Source organism: Ctenocephalides felis, unplaced genomic scaffold (assembly GCF_003426905.1).
Source record: "Ctenocephalides felis isolate EL2017-DRISC unplaced genomic scaffold, ASM342690v1 CF-g0.4_SCAFFOLD_01492, whole genome shotgun sequence".
Taxonomy (NCBI): domain Eukaryota; kingdom Metazoa; phylum Arthropoda; class Insecta; order Siphonaptera; family Pulicidae; genus Ctenocephalides; species Ctenocephalides felis.
Window position 1 is genome coordinate 5316453 of NW_020537646.1, and position 18205 is coordinate 5334657.

Genomic DNA, 18205 nt, shown 5'->3' on the forward strand with positions numbered 1-18205 from the left:
ATGAAGTGCTTAAATAAGAATTATTAATTTATTTCGTTTGCATGCTGCTGGAAAAGTGCTTGTTACTTACAAAATATTTTAAGAAAATGACAGTTATGATAAGTAAAGCTGTAAAAACTCATTACTGAGTTTTAATTAATTGTCAATACATAATATATTTATGATAATGCAAAAACATTTTAGTAGTATTTTAGTAGGGGAGTTTTTTTTTAAATTAATGAACTGATTAATTGGCAAATGTGTTCATTTATTTCAATTAAATTAAATAATTATATAAAAAAATAAAGTTATAATACAAATATGATAACAAATTGTATATCCATGTCTATAATTTATTGATTTGCACGATAGTAAAGTGCCTTTTGTTAGACAAACAATGATATTTGAGATTTATATATGAGTTGAACGAATATTAAATGTTAAATATGAACAGATTTTTAACACAACTTTATTTGGTAATTACAGACGTTTCGAGACCATGGTATGCCTCATCTTCAGTGTTATTTCAAAAACAGTTACTTATATACTACACATTCTTTAATATTTTATTTAAATTACATTTAATTTTTGAAAATACAAAACACACCAACTATCACTTGCAAAGCTTGACTCAGTACTAAAAAATGTGAAATTTACAGATATTATTCTAAAAAATCTTAAGTATCGAGATAAAGAACATTCAACATCAAAGCTATTATTATAATGTAAACAAAAGGAGTGTGGGATTGCATAAATAAAATCAACAAATGTGAAAACAGATAAATTTCTTGAAGATAATAAGATAAATGAAAAATGTTATAAATTATTAATGATGTTAAGAGTCATGTAAATATTTGTGTCGGTTCTCAGATTTACGCTATTGTTAGTCCAAACTATTAACATTGATTCTGCCATGCTCCATTTAAATAAGTCTTTTTCAAGGAAAAATTAAATTTTAAGATTTGGGGATTATCAAAATCAAACTTGGTTGTTCCACTTATGATCCACAAGCGTACTTTTAAATTTTTTGTTATCTATTTTTTCGAACTGAAATTACACTGAAGATGAGGCATACCATGATCTCGAAACGTCTGTAATTACCAAATAAAGTTGTGTTAAAGATCTCAGTGTTGTTTTGTTCATATTTAATATTTAATATATATATATATATATATATATATATATATATATAAACACTATTTTTTTATCTATAGATTTACTGTCATAATACAATTAGTGAGGTTCAGAGTCACTTGAGCAGATCGAGAAACTGTTGTCGTTTCTTTTAACTTTCTTTTTATGACCTTGCTATCAAATTAGCAGATATTATTGTCTCCATGTAATTTGCATTATACTTATGTAATGGTATTCATATTGAAATCAAGCATGGAATATTTCTATCAAAATGATTTGTCATCCATATGGTCGCAGCAAGAGGGGAGCTATAATATTGAGCTTCTACAATGATAACTTCATTATTATATTGTATAGGGATAATTCTGTGTATTATTATATTTTTAAAGGTCTAACTATGTTTTATTATAATTGAAACTTGTTGGCATATTAGAAGAGTTTTATTTGGAGTGTCCCTTCTCGCTGGAGCCCCCCACCTTCATTCAGTCTAAATTCTGGTTGCGCCCCTCTCTCACTTGTCCCCCTCTCAAACTTTTTAACGAGACAATGAATGAGAATTTATAGTAGTTTCCGCATGATCTTGAAGCGGAATTCGCATGATTTACTTGCTGGTAATAATTTAAATGATAATTTAAAGAAAATTGTTTGTTTACAAATTTAACAGATTGTAGAATAAAATTAAAAGAATTAAAGTGTCTTCAGGAAGCTGGTGAGTTCTATTACTATTATGAAATTGTTATGTTACGATGTACTTGTTAAAATTTGTTATAAGTATAAATTAATTTCAGTTATACCTTTTATGTGTATAAATAAATAATTACAAACCTAACTTAATAAATAATTATAAATAAACAAAAATAATTATATTAATATAAATAAAAAAAAATCAATACTAAATATATTGCGAAAATATTGTACATCCAAAGGCCTTAAAATAAATTAATAGCTTTTATAAATAAATTGATTTATCCTAAAATATTAACACCTCTGCTTATAACAATTTGACTGCTTATATATCTTTTGCACGAGAGTTGTATTATTCAATCATTGACTTGAATTATTTTATTCAGAGCACTTTTTTAAATTATTATGTTTCAAGTTCAGTTGTTGTAAAATATTAAAAAAAAAGTATAAAATATCAAATACAATTCTTAGGAACGTTTTTTTTTTAATTTTTACTACTAAAAGTATTTTAAAATTGCTGATAAAATACAAATTTGTGAATTTGAATTAATCAGGCCTGATTATTGACTTAATCAATATGAATTCATATTTAGTGTCTTCTAAAATTGTGACGATACGAATTCAACGATTTTTATAACTAAACCACTTTTCGTATGCTTATAATAATTAAGGATATTCGTTAAGACCGTGACCTTTATATTCATATAAAGTTTCATCAAAATAGTACAGGAGTAGAACTATTGTAGAGTATGTATTACAAATTAATTACGAAGAAACGACCCGGCTTATCTATACCAATAACGTAGCACTACCCTAACTGAAATCTTTCCAACGGATACTAAATTTTCAAAATCGGTCCAGAATTTTTTGCAAAAACCTGGACAAGAATCAGTATTTTTCTGCTAATTATAAAGAAACTGCTTGAAACATCTCGAAAAACTAATCGACTTGACTCCTTATCGAATGGATTTAATTTTGTTGAAGTCAGTTCAGCGGTTTTTAAGTAATGGTCGACGAAAGCTCAAACTTCGGCTTACATCCTTTTTTTAAATTTGATCTTAAACGAATATGATAACAGAACTTTTTATAATCTTACAAAGCTTAGAAAACGGTTATATTTTTATTATCAATTAGGCTATAGTAAGCATTGAAAAAATTATCCCTGCCGAATGATTTTCAAAAAATATAAATTATATATATATATATATATATATATATAAAAATAATTAAATTAAGAAATTAAATTAGAAAAACATTGTATATATACCATTTATTCTATTTTAATTTCTTCTAGTTCTTTCAAATTTCGATACATGTAATCAACAAAAATCAAGGCCTCTGAATTAAATATATATATTCAGTATTTTTTGTTTGTCATTGCATATATATGATAGAATATAATTATTATATACTGTATTTACAATGATAAGCAAAAATTGATAATATACAGTACTGACTATTATAATAAAGATTTGCTATCACAGATAGCGGAAACAAATATACAAATATTTGTTCGAAATACACAACTATTAAAATTAACAGCAAAATGTACGTAACATCAGATAATTAGACATTAATGTTTGCATAATGTATAGAAAAACTGGAAAAAAATTCCTATTTAAATAAAGGGCAGTAGAATCTTACAATCGCTCTTTCATTATATGTAAGAATTATCATTTACAAATATAACTTTTAAAGCAACAAAAAAATCATATTTTATTTATTTCAAAAGTAGATTTGAACTCTGTAATGAAATTCGTGAAACGCTTATTGTACCATTTTTTAGAAAATTTAGACTAAATATATCACTCGCGGTCTTTAATTTTTCTGGTAAGTTTTAGTAGATTATATAACAAAAATTTATTTATTTTAAGATAAATAATTTTATAATTATCTGCTTGAATATAACTCCAAAATAAAAATGTCTATACTCTGGAATCTTATTCTCGATCCAAAATTTAGTGCAGACCAGATTATTTAGATTCTAAATAATCTGGTCTGCACTAAAACGACTTTGTTCGTTTCGAGATTCGAGATTTGAATATAATGGTTTGTTCCAATTTTGCAGGAATAATGTCGCCAATTCAAGAAAAACAATTCAATCTCAGCACTATATCGAAAAAGTTTACTGAAGAGACTTTACGATTGATCTTAAATAAAGCTCTTGGAAGAGATGACTGTTTATTGGACCGATGGATAATTGTCGGAGACGCTTGCAATAAGGGAGATGGATATTTGAGCGAAGTTGTTCGCATGAAAGTTTATGCAAAGTGTCCTGTTAGTAAGTAAGTATGCCATCATTTCCAATTGGAAATGTTAATTATCATAAAAACTTTACCTAAAAACGTTTTTTCTTTCAACATTTCAACTTTCTAACTTCCCGTAGAGTAGTTATAGTAATGGGCCGAAAATGGAAAATAATTTTTTTTGCATTTTTCGACGTTTTGAAAGTTTCTGAACATGTTGGCATACCTCAGAAATTTATAATAATCTATTTGAAAACATTTAATATTCCTCGAACATTTCGTTACGGTACGGAAAGTTCCAGCAATTTGCCTTAAGGCACGATGCCATACACCACTATTAGTAACATTTTTAAATAGGATTATTAATATATTTTGTTTATGAATTTTTTATGATTTATACAAAATTCAACTTAAAATATTATAGAGTTGAAGAACAACATTCAGTGGATTTAATTATTAAAAGCCTTCCATCAAATATTGGACGCAGAAAGTCGTTTAGATCTACAGACTTTTTTAGAAATGAAATTGCCTTTTATGAACATGTAAGTTTAATTTATAATTAACAAAATCATGACTAGAAATTATTCTTAATTTTTCCTAATCATTTGTGACGAATGATGTAACATGCTTCTGATTTATTGTAGGTACTACCAGCATTCGAAAAGTTACAAAAAAGAAATCAAGTAAACTATAATCTATTTCCAAGGTGAATATTTAATACAATATTTCAAAAAGATATATAAATAAAAGCATACACATTCTTAGTTCTAAGTTTTATTTCTGTTTGAATATTATTTTTCTTTCTCAGATGTTATGCTTGGTTTTGTGATGGAGAAGAAGACTTTTTGGCTCTTGAGGACTTATCACCCGATGGATATGCTTCACCAGTTAGGTAAATTAAAATTATTATATCTATGATTTTTAATTTTAGTACTTTTACAAAAAAGCATCAATAATGAATGGCATCATATGATCATCATTACCATTAGGCTTAAGGTGATAGTGCAATATGAATATTATTACAGATGTATGTTCGAAAACATATACTTATATTTAATAAATTGACACGTTTTATCAATTTTCTGGCCTTACTTTAAGAAGCATTTGAAAGAAAAATTAATTCAAGAGCACAAGGCATTTTGAAAAAGAAGATAAAACCACAAAATTAATTTTACAATCAAAAATTTCATTCAGTTTCATTTTTATAGACAAGAAGGACTCAATAATTTGCAATGTAGATTAGTTATGCTAACATTAGCCCAATTCCACGCACTCTCTTATGCTCTGAAGGATCAGGATTTAGGTGTATACCAGAATATAACCGGAAAATTAGAGGTATGATTAACAACAAAATGATAATTTTTTTATTTAATTTATGTTCTCAAAATTATTGCGTATTTTCAGAAAACAAAATTATTTAATACATTGCTAAACAAATGCTTTTTACATCAGAATGTTTTAAAATCTTTTCTTTAATAAATTGTTTACAAATATTTCTCGTAGTTTTTATATAACAAAGTCATTATTTTAAAATATCAATTTTTTGTTTCTTGATTATAAGTTGTAAGTTGATACGTAATTATAAGTTATAAGTTGATTTGTTTCATGATTTATTTTTATTTAAGGAAACTTACTTTGACGAAAAGTTTAGAGTTTGGGTTCAGGATTTTCATAAGGATCAAAGAGCTTGCATGTTAGATGCTATGGAAAAGGAGCTACCGAACACAATATATCAAGAAAAAATATATGAATTTACAAATGAACATTTCTTTGCAAATATGATTAAAATGGCAACAACTAAAGGTCAATATTCAGTTATAAACCATGGCGACAGCTGGACTCCCAACTTTTTAATAAAATATGCTTCTGAAAATCTTCAAAAAGATGTTCCAAAACATGTTAAACTTATAGACTTTCAATTGGTCAGGTAATAATTTACTTTTTTATATTTACATTTCTATAACATATATTTTGCACTGATTTTGATTCCAAATTTTTATATTTTGCAAAAATGATAATCATGGTTGTCGGAGATAAATTTAAAATATAAAAAAGTGATACACAATTATTATTACATTCAACCCATATAACACTTTATAGGGATGATGATCATGCATAATGAATATATGATAATGTTTAAAAACTAATTTATTTTTACAGAGATGCTTCACCTATTTTAGATCTAATGTTCTTTTTCTATTCGGGCACCACTGAGGATTTGAGAAAATATCATTTTAAAGATTTAATTCAGGTGAAGATTATGTCAATGATATCAATTTTTAAAATTTAACATAAATAAGTTTATCAATAATATATTTTGATACGTTTAAAAAATTTTCAGTATTATTATGACAGCTTATGCTACTCAATTAAAGAATTGGGAGCAGACCCAGAAAAAATGTATCCAAAAAATGCATTTCATGTAAGTTTTTATAATAACATTGTTAGCCTTATGCTTAATAATATAATTATTATATTTCAGGATGAGTTAAAAATATATTCAAAATTTGGTTTAGGATTCAGCTTAGAATCAGTGCCATTCACTCTTATGAAAAATGATGATGCACCAGACTTGGATATGATAGAGGTAAATTTAAAAAAAATGTATATAATATTGATTAGAATTATTGTTTTTAAAAATATTGATTAAAGTTCCTAACAAATAATGAAAATATTTAATTATTATTTTTGTAGAGCGATGATGCTGTGCCTATAACAACAGTATGGAAAGTACGTCCAATTGCTCATAAAGAAGGTCGTTTAAGATTAGTGGATAATGTTCGGCATGCAGTTGATAATGGCTATTTATGATAATTTAGACTTTGTGATTAAAACTTTACAAACTGAATTGAATTAAGTTTATTTTTGATAGAATGTGATTGCTGGGATTTTTATTCCATATCAATATAAATCCATATTAATGAATAATAATTAAATTGCAAAATATGGTCGAAGTTTGCATTGGGAAATGATAGAATAAGCATACTTATTTCATTTAAAAAATTGGATGTTGAACATTTTTTCTTTTATTTTATTTTGCTCGTTATGTGTTTTAATGTTGATTGCAATTTTCTATAAAAATAGTTTTAGTGTCGTTTAAATAAAGAATTGTTAAGCACCAGTTACTTGGTGTTACTGCCCGAATCATATATATATATATATATATATATATATAGAATTGTTTAGAATCGGGCAGTAACACCAAGTAAAAGAACTAAAGTAGTTTTGAAATACTTTATTTATCCATATGTTTCGGTCTTCATCGAGTCCGTCACTGAATGAGACCGTTACTGAATGACTATTCATATTGGCGCCATCTATACTTCTTCTATCTATGACAAATGCAAATATCCACAAGACTTGGGTAATCAATGACGTCTCTCTACCACGTGAGTTTGCTATGTTGGCTGTTCTGTTTTGTACAACTCCATTACCAAAATCCGAAGGTTCTTATTCGTTCTTAGCGGTGTATTCATATCTTAAAATCGTGAAATAAATTTATTGAAAATAGCTGCCTAAGGTAAGAATTAAATGCTTTCGTTTGCTCATTATGATATCACGATTAATGCAAATTGTTAAACCAATTGGCAATTCTCCAATAATTGAAACAAGACAAAATTATCTGTTATAACGTATATAGGGTTTCATAAAATTTTACGTAAATGTATGCAGTGGCGTGTGTCAATATATTGTAATTTAATACATACAGATAGCAGAAATCTGATCTGTCTTGAAATATTGTTATTAATGAAAACAAATGTCATTCTTTGAGTTGGTTTAAATTTATCTTACTTTATGCTTTAAATTATTTGATTTATTAAATTTCCCAGGGCTAATTCATTATGGCATTTCGTGGAAGACAGTCTTCACAAACTGATAGATATCAACGCAATTCAAACTACAACAGTGGTAATAACGATCGATCATCTTCTGGTAATATGAGTAGTCGAAGATTAAATAGGTAACAGTTTGCTGTTATATTCACTGAAGCAATTACTTTTTCATATGTGTGAAATCTTCTGAGTAATTAATGATGATGAATTTCAAATGTGTTCAGTTATTCACTTGTAATTTTTTAAGAAAACTATCAAATTATCATATCCTTAAATAGTTTTTATTTTCTTAGTATTTACTTAAATATAATGCTTTACATTAGTGCATGACAGATATTATTCATACATAAACTTGAGTTTCTTGAGAGCAATATTATATTTTGTCTTTTGTTGAGTTAATATTTAACATTTTTATTTTATTGCGAGGTAGCGAGAATCCGCCATCCAAGAAGTTATATGTTGCTAATTTTCCTTACCATTTTGAAACTGAGGATCTGGGAAAAATATTTTCTAAATATGGAGATCTTACTGATGTTAACATTGTCAAGAGTGATAATGACAAAAGATTTGGATTTGTCACATTCGCTACACTAGAGTAAGTATGCATATTTAAAATTATGTGAATTTAAATAAAAATGTTGCATCTATACCAAGTTTAAATGTCACTTGATTACAAAAAAGTTTAAATTTTTTAGTGAATCCATAGAAGCTAAATGTGAATTAAACAATGCAGCTCCCCTAAGGCTATTTGTGAATTATGCAAAGACGCGTGAAGAGAATTTTAAAAGTTTTGAAGAAGATTCCAGAAGGTAAGGCAATAACTTTTTATTCAGAAACTCGTTCATTCATAAATGCATTCTTTTAATATAGAGGTAGAAGTATGAATAATGATCTGAAGCTACGGCAGCGGTCTCGAAGTTTAGAACCTAATAGGTATTCCCTGTACTGATACAATTATTTATTTATATATATTGAAGTGTATTTATTTTACAAGCCATCAGTATATTACTATAATGAGGCTTATGTCAATATTTTACAAATTATATAATTTAATTAGTTCATTTATTATTTACTTATTTATTTTTAATTTTAATTAATTTTAAAATGTACGTAGTTTGTTTCATAAAAATCGTTTTTTATACATTTTAAGTTTTTTTTAATCAAATTAATAAGTATTTTTACAATATAATTATTTTGTTTAATAAATTTTAGGAAATTTTATGTTAACTATTTTGTATTAGTTTTAGGATTGCGCAGACAGATGCAATGCATGATAATTGTGTAAGATGTGGTGATAAAGCTAGTAGTAAGTGTAGTTCTTGCGGAATAAAGTACTGTTCACCAGCATGTCAAAATGATGATTGGCCAGACCATGTAATGAAATGTTTGAAAAAACCGTAAGTACATGTATTACTTTAGCAGTATCAATCTTTCCTTTGTTTTGTCAATGTATCCTAAATATTTAATGAAGAAGCATATGGTTATATTTATAGGCTATGATTAATTATAATTTTAGTCTAACTTTTATATATGTGTTTGTTTAAAAAAAAAGGTATTTGTGTTTGGGAAATAATTTAATAAATTTTAATATTGCAGGGAACTTGTTGTTTTCAAAAATGCTACATCAAATATGAGTAGCACACAGTGCGAAGACCAACCTAAATTTAAAATACAACAGCCTCGTGAAAGATTTTTGAGCAGATCTTCAAACGTATCAAACAATCGTGAGCCTAGTGTCAATGAACTTGTCAAGGAAATTACAACTGAATTCAAAAAAACTAATGTGAACAAACCTAATGGAGGAACGTCAAATATATCTTCACAAAATAAAACTTTACCAGATGGAATTTTATTTAATAAAACTTCAGATAATTCAGCAAACATTTCACCTAAACAAAATACATACAATATAAATCAGAGAACCAAATTATCCCAGAATATTGATCTCAAAGATTCCTCACAGGGTAGAGTGATTGGTATGCCATCAAGTAATGAATCTTTCCACAAAGCATTGAACGTTCCTGACAAATTGCATAATACATCAAAAAATTGTCCCGAGATTAGTAAAATTGAGAAAACAGAAATTAAAGTGAATAAGAATGCAGTAGTAAATCAACAAAACCCTATGTTTCTTGCACTACAGCAAATAAAACAAGCTAAGGCACCTGTAAAAAGCCCTTGGGAGTGTACTGAGCAGCTTCTAGAAAAAGAATTTACAGCAGTAAGTCTATAGAAGTAAATTTGCTGTAGAAAAATATGGTTTATATTTCATCTAAAAGTAGTTAGAATGATGCATTTTAATTCAGAAACTAATATAAATAAAAAAAATGTATTTTTATTATAGTTAATTATTACAACAATAATCATAATGTATAATCAATGGTAATCATTACTTCTAGGTAAGTGTTGTGCATTGTTGGGATGATGGTAAATTTAGTGCAATTTTGAAGGAAAAAGAAAATACTTCAATACAAATTATGAACAAGGCAAATAATGAAACATTTTCATTGGAGCATCTTACTGATATTAAAATTGGAGGATTATGCATAGTTCAATACCAAGCAATAAAGTAATATTAATAACTATGAGTAGATATTATATTGTTTAATATTGACATTTTAAATATTTATTTTTTAGATACCGTGGTAAAATACTTAGTACTTCACCATATAAAGTAAATTTGTTAGATTTTGGATTTGATGTGACACCAAGTAAAGAAGACTTATATCAAGCACCAGATTATTTTGCTGAAATTCCAGCACAGGCAATATGTATGAAGCTTGCATCTGGTGGACTTTCTAATTATGCAGTTGTACTCTTTGATTATTTATCAGTAAAACCTACAGGAGAGGTATGAGCTTTTTTATTATAATTATAATTTCATAGTCGATCAGAACAGTTCAACCTTTGGAAACATTGGGAAAGGTTTTCCAATAAGAAACCTTCATTGATTTTTAATCTTAAGTTTTGTTTAAAATCAGATGGCAAATTTTTGTCGTTTTAAGTTGATTATTTACTATCCAATTTAATATAAATGAGAGGTTTTGATAAATATGTTATGTTAACTTTGTTTTAATTCATATTCATGAACCTACCTGAAACCCAATTTGTTAAATGGTAGCTGATTTTTTTTTTTTTTTTGTCTACTCAATATTATATTGTCAATTGAGTTCAAATTATATTAACTTGTATAAAAAATCAATGATGGGGATTAAAACTTCTCAGTCTCTCAGTAATTTTATGCTAATTACAATTATTTACTAAATGACTTTTAGTTTCTGTTATCATTCCGATTTTTTAAAATAACTATTACTGACAAAACATTTTTTTAATGAACATAGTTTTATCATTTAGAAATTAATACTCTTATAGTTTTTTTTTATCTTCAACCTAACATTTAATTATTTTTAAAGATTGAGTTTTAACTTCGCTCATTTAGATCATACAACACATAACATAATTTTTAACATTGAATTTGAAAACAAGATATAACGATATATAAGCATTCCATTTTACATTTGTTAAATGTAACATCATACTGCTTTTCAGAAAACATTAAGCAATATTTAAATTTTATTACTTACATAATGGTATTTTTATTAACATCAGTATTTTCATTGGCAGGTATCTGGTAATGCACAAATAGTGCAGCTGGAAAATGAATCATATGATTCTGGTGCAAGTTCTAAGAAGGAATTAGATGTCGCATTTCAAAATCAAAACTTTCTAGAGAATTCGAATGAAAAGCAATTAAGTAGCTTTATTATAAATAATGAAAATGCTTTAAATAAAGCATTCACAGAGAATAAATTGGAACCTGTTATAGAAAGTGCTCCCATTTGGAAAACAATGGTTTCTTTACCAAAAACTTTTACTAAAGTAAGCGCATTAACAAATGCAATTTTTGAGGCTTCTCTTTTTTATGAATAAAATAATTTATGAGTATGTCAAGACTAAGCTTAAATATTTATATTTAAATAAATATAATTTTTCAGTGAACCTTTCATATTTTTTTAGGCATTTTTTGTAAAATTTTTTTGTTTATTTCTGTATATAGGTTCATGTAACATGTATTGATGGTCCCGATATATATGTCACCATTGCATCGAATATGGAGGATATTGTATTTCCACTATTATCCAATGCTAATAATTCTCCAAAAAACACTGTACAAAATGTATCTCCTGAAATGCTCTGTTTGGTCAACTTTGAGGGACTTTTGTAAGTGTATTTTTATGTTTTCCTGTTACCATGAGATTTCTTTTATACAATACATGTATAAATGATTATTGAAATGAAGAAATGAATCATTAATTCTTACATTCTGATCAATTTTTTTTTCTTAGATACCGAGCAATGATTAAAAGTGTAAATCCTCTAAGAGCATATCTATTGGATTATGGCAACGTTTTGGATCTAAAACCAAGTGAAATATATTCTGCTTCTGATGTCCAAGGTTCGTCACCTGCACAAGCTATCCATGTCAGACTTGCTTCAGGATCCAGAATTATTCCTCAGATGGACGACGAGCTGTCACTTAGAGCAATAGACAAAGTAAGTATTTATTATCTCGTCTTCTTCTATAAGTGAAATATACTATAAGTGTATCAAATTAATATTTTATTTAAATCTTTATTTAATTTAATTTTTATTTAGGATGGTGACATTTATGTTGCTGAAGTGGAAGGTGATGAATCAATTCAAGATAGTGTTCCTCCAAAAAATAAAAAGTATGTATGAAATAGTCATGACAAGAGTCATAAGACATTGAACAATTTGTTTGTTACCTTATGATGTATTATGAATATTTTATTTAATAAATTAAATTGAAAAAAAAATAAGATTTTGGTATATGCTGATTTAGTAAACTTAATTATGAAACTGTCTTATTTTTAATTATGAAATACGACACAACTTTAGAAGCAGGAATACTTTCCACAAATTTTCTGCTATCTAGGCAATTATTTAGTTTTTCTGATTTGTGTTATCAATGTTTTTTTCCTCAGACATGCTATTGATTACTTGGAATTGAGAATGCAGGGATCAGTTACTATTATTGAGCGTCCATGTTCAAATAAATTCTGTTTGAATTTGAATGTAAGGGACATTTTGAGTTTGCAACAAGTGCTTAAAGAAGATATACAAAATTCTGTTCCGACTTTATCCATTACAAGGTAAGGGATACTTCTTATAAAAAAATATTAGCATGAGGAGTTTTTTTTATTTAATGTATAATAGAACATGAAGATCAAGTTTATTTAATTAAAAATGATAAAATATATAAATGAATTAAAATGTCAAGTAAGATATTTTAATATGAAGCTATATACCTTGTTTGTACACATAAATGTTTTACTAAATATATGTGAAGTATTTCTTAAATTTCAAAAGCATGTAAAATTTAAATTTTATCAAAGCTTTTATATTTATAATGCAAAGTTATGTTTTAAAATAGTTTAGATTGGCATAGTTATTATAAGAAACACTATTTTTTGCCATCATTCAGATTTTTTTTTCTGCATCAGTTGTATGTCAAGAAAATTTTCTTTAATATTTTCACTATTTTACTGTGCTAATCCTTGATAATAATTTCAGACCTAGTGTAGGTGATCATGTCATAGTCAAAACGATTGACGACTATCACAGAGCAAAAGTATTGCACAATAAGGAAACAGTGTCCTATGTTAGTTTGATAGATGTTGGAAAAGTAGTGTCGAGCAACCAAATATTTGGATTTCCAGAAAAATTAAAAAAATATCCACCTATGGCAGTGCTAGGTACTCTACAGCCTATTAATTGCAAGGCAATTGATTTAGAGACAGCTTTAAAAAAGGTACAACGGAATCTCATACTGGTTCTATTATTAGTTAAGGAGAATGATCTATAAGAAAATCTTTTATTTCAGTAATATTACTTCAATGCTATATAAAATTGTCAATATGTATATTATAACAGTATTTTATTGGAAGTATATAATAAATGATCTAGAAATTTTGCAAAAAGAAAATCCAAAAAGATCATGATATAACTACATGAAATACTAAGAATAATTTTATGCACATATTACTTTAATGGCATTTTTTATTTGTATGTGATCTTTTAGGATAAAATAGAATTCACTGTGATGTCCATTGGGAATGATAAGGTTGTTGTGGAATGTAAAGTAAATGCGGTCACATTTGCATTGGAACTTCAATCATGGGAACCATTAACAGAGCAAGTTAAACATGGACGAATTTACTTGAAGCCATTAGAAAAATGTCAAGTTTTTCTCACACATTTTATAGACCAAAAAAATTTGTTCATTAGAAATACGACGCCTGAACTAGATAGGCAATATGAAGAAGATTTGCAAAATGTGGCAACATACAGCATTCAAGGTAATATTAAAATATTCATTTAATTTAGTTTTTTTTTTTATGCTGACAAAACTACTTTTGAAATTTATTTATTTATGACTAAGGCAATAAAAATTAAAGCTGTTTTTATAACGCTTTTCAGGTTTTTAAATATGAATATAAATGATTTTCTTATAAAAATTCATAGAAATAAATTGCACTATTTTACCATAAAACTAAAGAAACTATTTGTTTTTGTTCTAATTGGAAAGTCATTTGTATCATATCACCACCGTGTCCATAGTAACTTATTTGTGTTTCTGGGTGTGTGTTTAATAATAGAATGAATCGACATATTATTTTTAATGCCAAATTTTAATAAAGCCGTACATATTGCATGGGTGTTCAATTTGTACAAATAAAATATTTAGTTGCTTTTTGTTGCTAACTATGTTAACATCCAAATCAAAGTACATTGTTATACATAAATATTCCTTAATCTTTAGGACAATAATCGTAATTGCAGTCTTGTGTAACAAAATTAGTTTTCTTAGTTTAATAATTTGACATTGTATGTTCTAATTACCGAAAATTTCTTACAGCAAAAACACTTATAACACTACCAGTAGTAAATGAATTGGTGCTTGCAAAATTTGTGGACGGTGTATTTTACAAAGCTATTGTAAAAAAAGTAGATAGAGATAATGTGGAAGTCTTCTATACAGCATATGGAAATACTGAAATTGTTAAATTAAGTGATTTAAGAGCAATTTCTGAGAATTTGAAGAAAGTGAATTTATTCATTCGCAAAGTGGCTTTGGCAGAAGTACCAGATTTACCTCTGACTCTTCAAGTGACTACTTTAATCAATGATATTGTCAACAGTAGTCCAGCTTTAGAATTTACCATGGTGAGATAATTTAATTATATTTGTAATCGGAAAGTTCTTCTTGTACAACGATTTGCTTTTTAAATATTACAATAGTAATACATGATTTTTATTTTAACTGGATTATAAATTGTAACTTCTTTTAGACGCCATGCAAAACTGCAAGTGCACAGAATCAAATTTATTTAATGTATCCTGAAGGCACCTTTTTAAATGAAAAGGTTTCTCGTTTAATTACACCCGTTTGGCACGACATAAAGGACATGTCTAAAGCAAAACAAGAAGGTAATAATTTTATATAATAAAATATGCATACTTATAGCTAAATAAGATTTTTTTTTTATATTTTAAATTTGAGAAAGAATTGCAAATGAATTACACTGCACTTTATAATTAGTACCCATTGTTTTTTTATACATATATAAATTATTAATTCACAGATACTCTTCTCAACCAAGATGTTCTTATGAAAAATTTAATAAAACAGCCTGAGATACCTGTTGGTGACAATATTGAATTATTTATAGTGGATACCACAAATATTGTTCTGAACATTTTTTTTGCTTGTGTTCCTGATAAAGATTGCCTAGTAAACATGCTGATTGAGGTTCCATCTCAATTGAAAAATTATGCAACATCTATTGATATGCCATATAATCCGAGAATTGACGAATTGTGTATTGCACTATTTCAAGGTAAATTTATCAATATGATTAGTTTTCGTTTATTCCAATAAATTGTATTAAGCGAAGGAGAAGTTTGTTTTTGCCACAAAAACATACCTAATTTTGTTTTCTTAACCTTTCAAGACATTGAGAAAAATTACTTAAAAAAATAGAGTCTAGTATGTGAGTCAATTTTTCACCTTTTGTCAACACTTTTTTCAAAAATAGCTGATTTGATTTCAAAAATTTAAGTCCTTCATTAAAACTTGATAAATACTCGCCTTGAGTATTTTTGGGAGACGATTAGCCAATACGTTTCTTTAGAATATGCAAAACTTTTTGTCCATTTTTCAAATACAATTCTGAACCGATTTTGAAAATTTAAAAATCATTACCTGCACTTGTTTGGGAAATCACTTTTGCCTGAAATTATTCACATATACATAACTATTTAACCACAACAATCCATCTCTGATTCCTTCCACCGCGATACTTTAAACGCGTTTTTCTTTTTTACTTTTTAGTTTTCTCATAACTAAAGACTGGTTCTATATATTGTTTTTAAAAATGTTTTTTAATTTCTTTTACATTCCATTTATCTAAAAAAAGTTAAAGCTTCCTAGTTGATATCAATTTTAAATTATTTTCACAGAAGTAGATGAGCAATGCGTTTGGCATCGGGCATATTGCTTAAAACATGAAGGGGACACTTGTTATTTAGCGTCAGTTGACATGGGAATCATGCAATATGTGGATATAAAAAATATTCGGCGTATGAGCACTGATTTTCTTGATGTGCCCAGTTTATCTGCACTGTTCTCCATACAAGGTATATTTTTAATATGTAAATTCAAACTCAAATAGTTGATTTTAGATATATAATAATTAATAATATATATATATATATATATATATATATATATATATATATATATATTGAAGTATGTGAGTTTGATGTTATATATTTTGATGAGTTATTTTAATTCGGGCAGTAACACCAAGTAAAAAAAACTAAAGTAGTTCGAAGTTAACTAAAGTTGTCGAAACCATGTATTTACTGTTCGGAGTTTAAACTTAAACATAACTTGTTAAGTTATCATGGTTATTAGTGTGTTTTACCATTTGTGATGTTAAAAAATATATATTTTATCAATGTGCACATACTCATACCATGGATTAATAATGGTTTCATATGCTATATTAGGATACAAAATTTTAATTTGATTACCACTGAATGAAGGCTAAGATGCTAGCCAAAACGTATGGATTTTAAATAAATAAACTTAAAAAAAAAAAACTCTCATACTATTTTTATTGATGTTACGCCCAACTTTTTAACTCAAATTAAACATATATATCAACATCAAATTCAAGACTATTCAAATATATATGTATATATATGTATATATATATATATATATATATAAAATTAGAGATTTAAATATAGAGTACTATATATACATATAAGATATTTATATATAAATATAATATGGTTTATAAACATAATGAAGGTTTGCCTGAACCTCCACTGTCGGACGGAGCTGTAAAAATTTTACAAGAGGCTTTAAAATCTTGTGAAACAACTGTCAAGTTTGGTAGTGTTCAGAAAGAGGATGATGGCAGTTATTCAGTTCAATTAGCAACTGATCTTTTAAATCGTGTGTTATCAGCAGCTTGATTGTGTATATTCACAAGGACCACATGTTGATATTGTTAAATCATGTTTTATGTAATTGACAACAGTGTTTATGTAATTACTCTAATATCGTAGATTAATAATTCATATGGATTCTAAACTTATTACAAATGAAGATTTATAAGATCTGCAATAAAGAAAAATTATATCCCATAATATGATTAAAAATCAGTAATTATTTTAATTATGTACTGGACTTTTATATATTAAACCTTTTAACTACATTAATTTTTAATCAATATCTTGCAATATTAGTTGGGTTAGTTATATAAGTTACAAAAAAAAAAATTCTGAAAAAGATTTTTTTTTTCAATTTTTTTTTCAAAAAATTTTTTTTTCCTTGTCAAACATTTTAACATGCTTGAATTGAGTGAATGTAAGATATAATGTATATAAAAAGTCCATGACTTTTTAACAAGATTGAAGTGAGTAGATAATGTGGATGTTTTGATTTGAATGAAAAACCATGGACTATCCTGATAGTAAGTTATAATATGAAATTTTCTCTAAATATTATCATTGATTAAATGTTATCGCTATTGTAGCTAAATCGAGACAAAAGCACTTTCTCATGATGTTGACTCTATAAGTATATTTTGGTAGGTTTTATATCTAGTTGCTTTTGTTTCTGAGTATTTATAATAATCTTCATGAACCTTAGAAAAAAGTACTTATACTTGTGAAATGGTGGAAATTCAAATGTAAATATTTATATACATTGAAATATATGTTCATTAATAT

At 26.7% G+C, this 18205-nt stretch overlaps 2 protein-coding genes across 4 annotated transcripts; both read left to right on the top strand.

The window, feature by feature from the left end:
• The first annotated feature begins 1699 nt into the window (after positions 1-1699).
• LOC113370647 lies at positions 1700-6982 on the top strand. The gene is made up of 11 exons (XM_026611337.1): positions 1700-1822; positions 3866-4082; positions 4468-4585; positions 4688-4749; positions 4852-4935; positions 5252-5378; positions 5669-5970; positions 6204-6294; positions 6385-6465; positions 6526-6630; positions 6738-6982. The coding sequence occupies exons 2-11, from the start codon at positions 3871-3873 to the stop codon at positions 6852-6854; spliced, it is 1299 nt and encodes a 432-aa protein (XP_026467122.1). The 5' UTR covers positions 1700-1822; positions 3866-3870; the 3' UTR covers positions 6855-6982.
• A 444-nt stretch (positions 6983-7426) lies between these two features.
• Positions 7427-17611, top strand: LOC113370523. 3 transcript variants are annotated; one of them, XM_026611197.1, is made up of 21 exons: positions 7427-7563; positions 7874-8004; positions 8307-8471; positions 8572-8685; positions 8747-8809; positions 9118-9273; positions 9473-10097; positions 10276-10445; positions 10514-10727; positions 11501-11755; positions 11934-12097; positions 12223-12430; positions 12533-12606; positions 12883-13050; positions 13472-13709; positions 13980-14256; positions 14817-15124; positions 15250-15388; positions 15544-15798; positions 16421-16597; positions 17280-17611. In XM_026611197.1, the coding sequence occupies exons 2-21, from the start codon at positions 7886-7888 to the stop codon at positions 17444-17446; spliced, it is 4056 nt and encodes a 1351-aa protein (XP_026466982.1). In that variant the 5' UTR covers positions 7427-7563; positions 7874-7885; the 3' UTR covers positions 17447-17611. The 3 variants fall into 3 exon arrangements, with proteins under 3 accessions (XP_026466982.1, XP_026466984.1, XP_026466983.1); XM_026611198.1 differs by lacking the exon at positions 7427-7563 and adding an exon at positions 7603-7707; XM_026611199.1 differs by lacking the exon at positions 8747-8809.
• Positions 17612-18205: the final 594 nt, after the last annotated feature.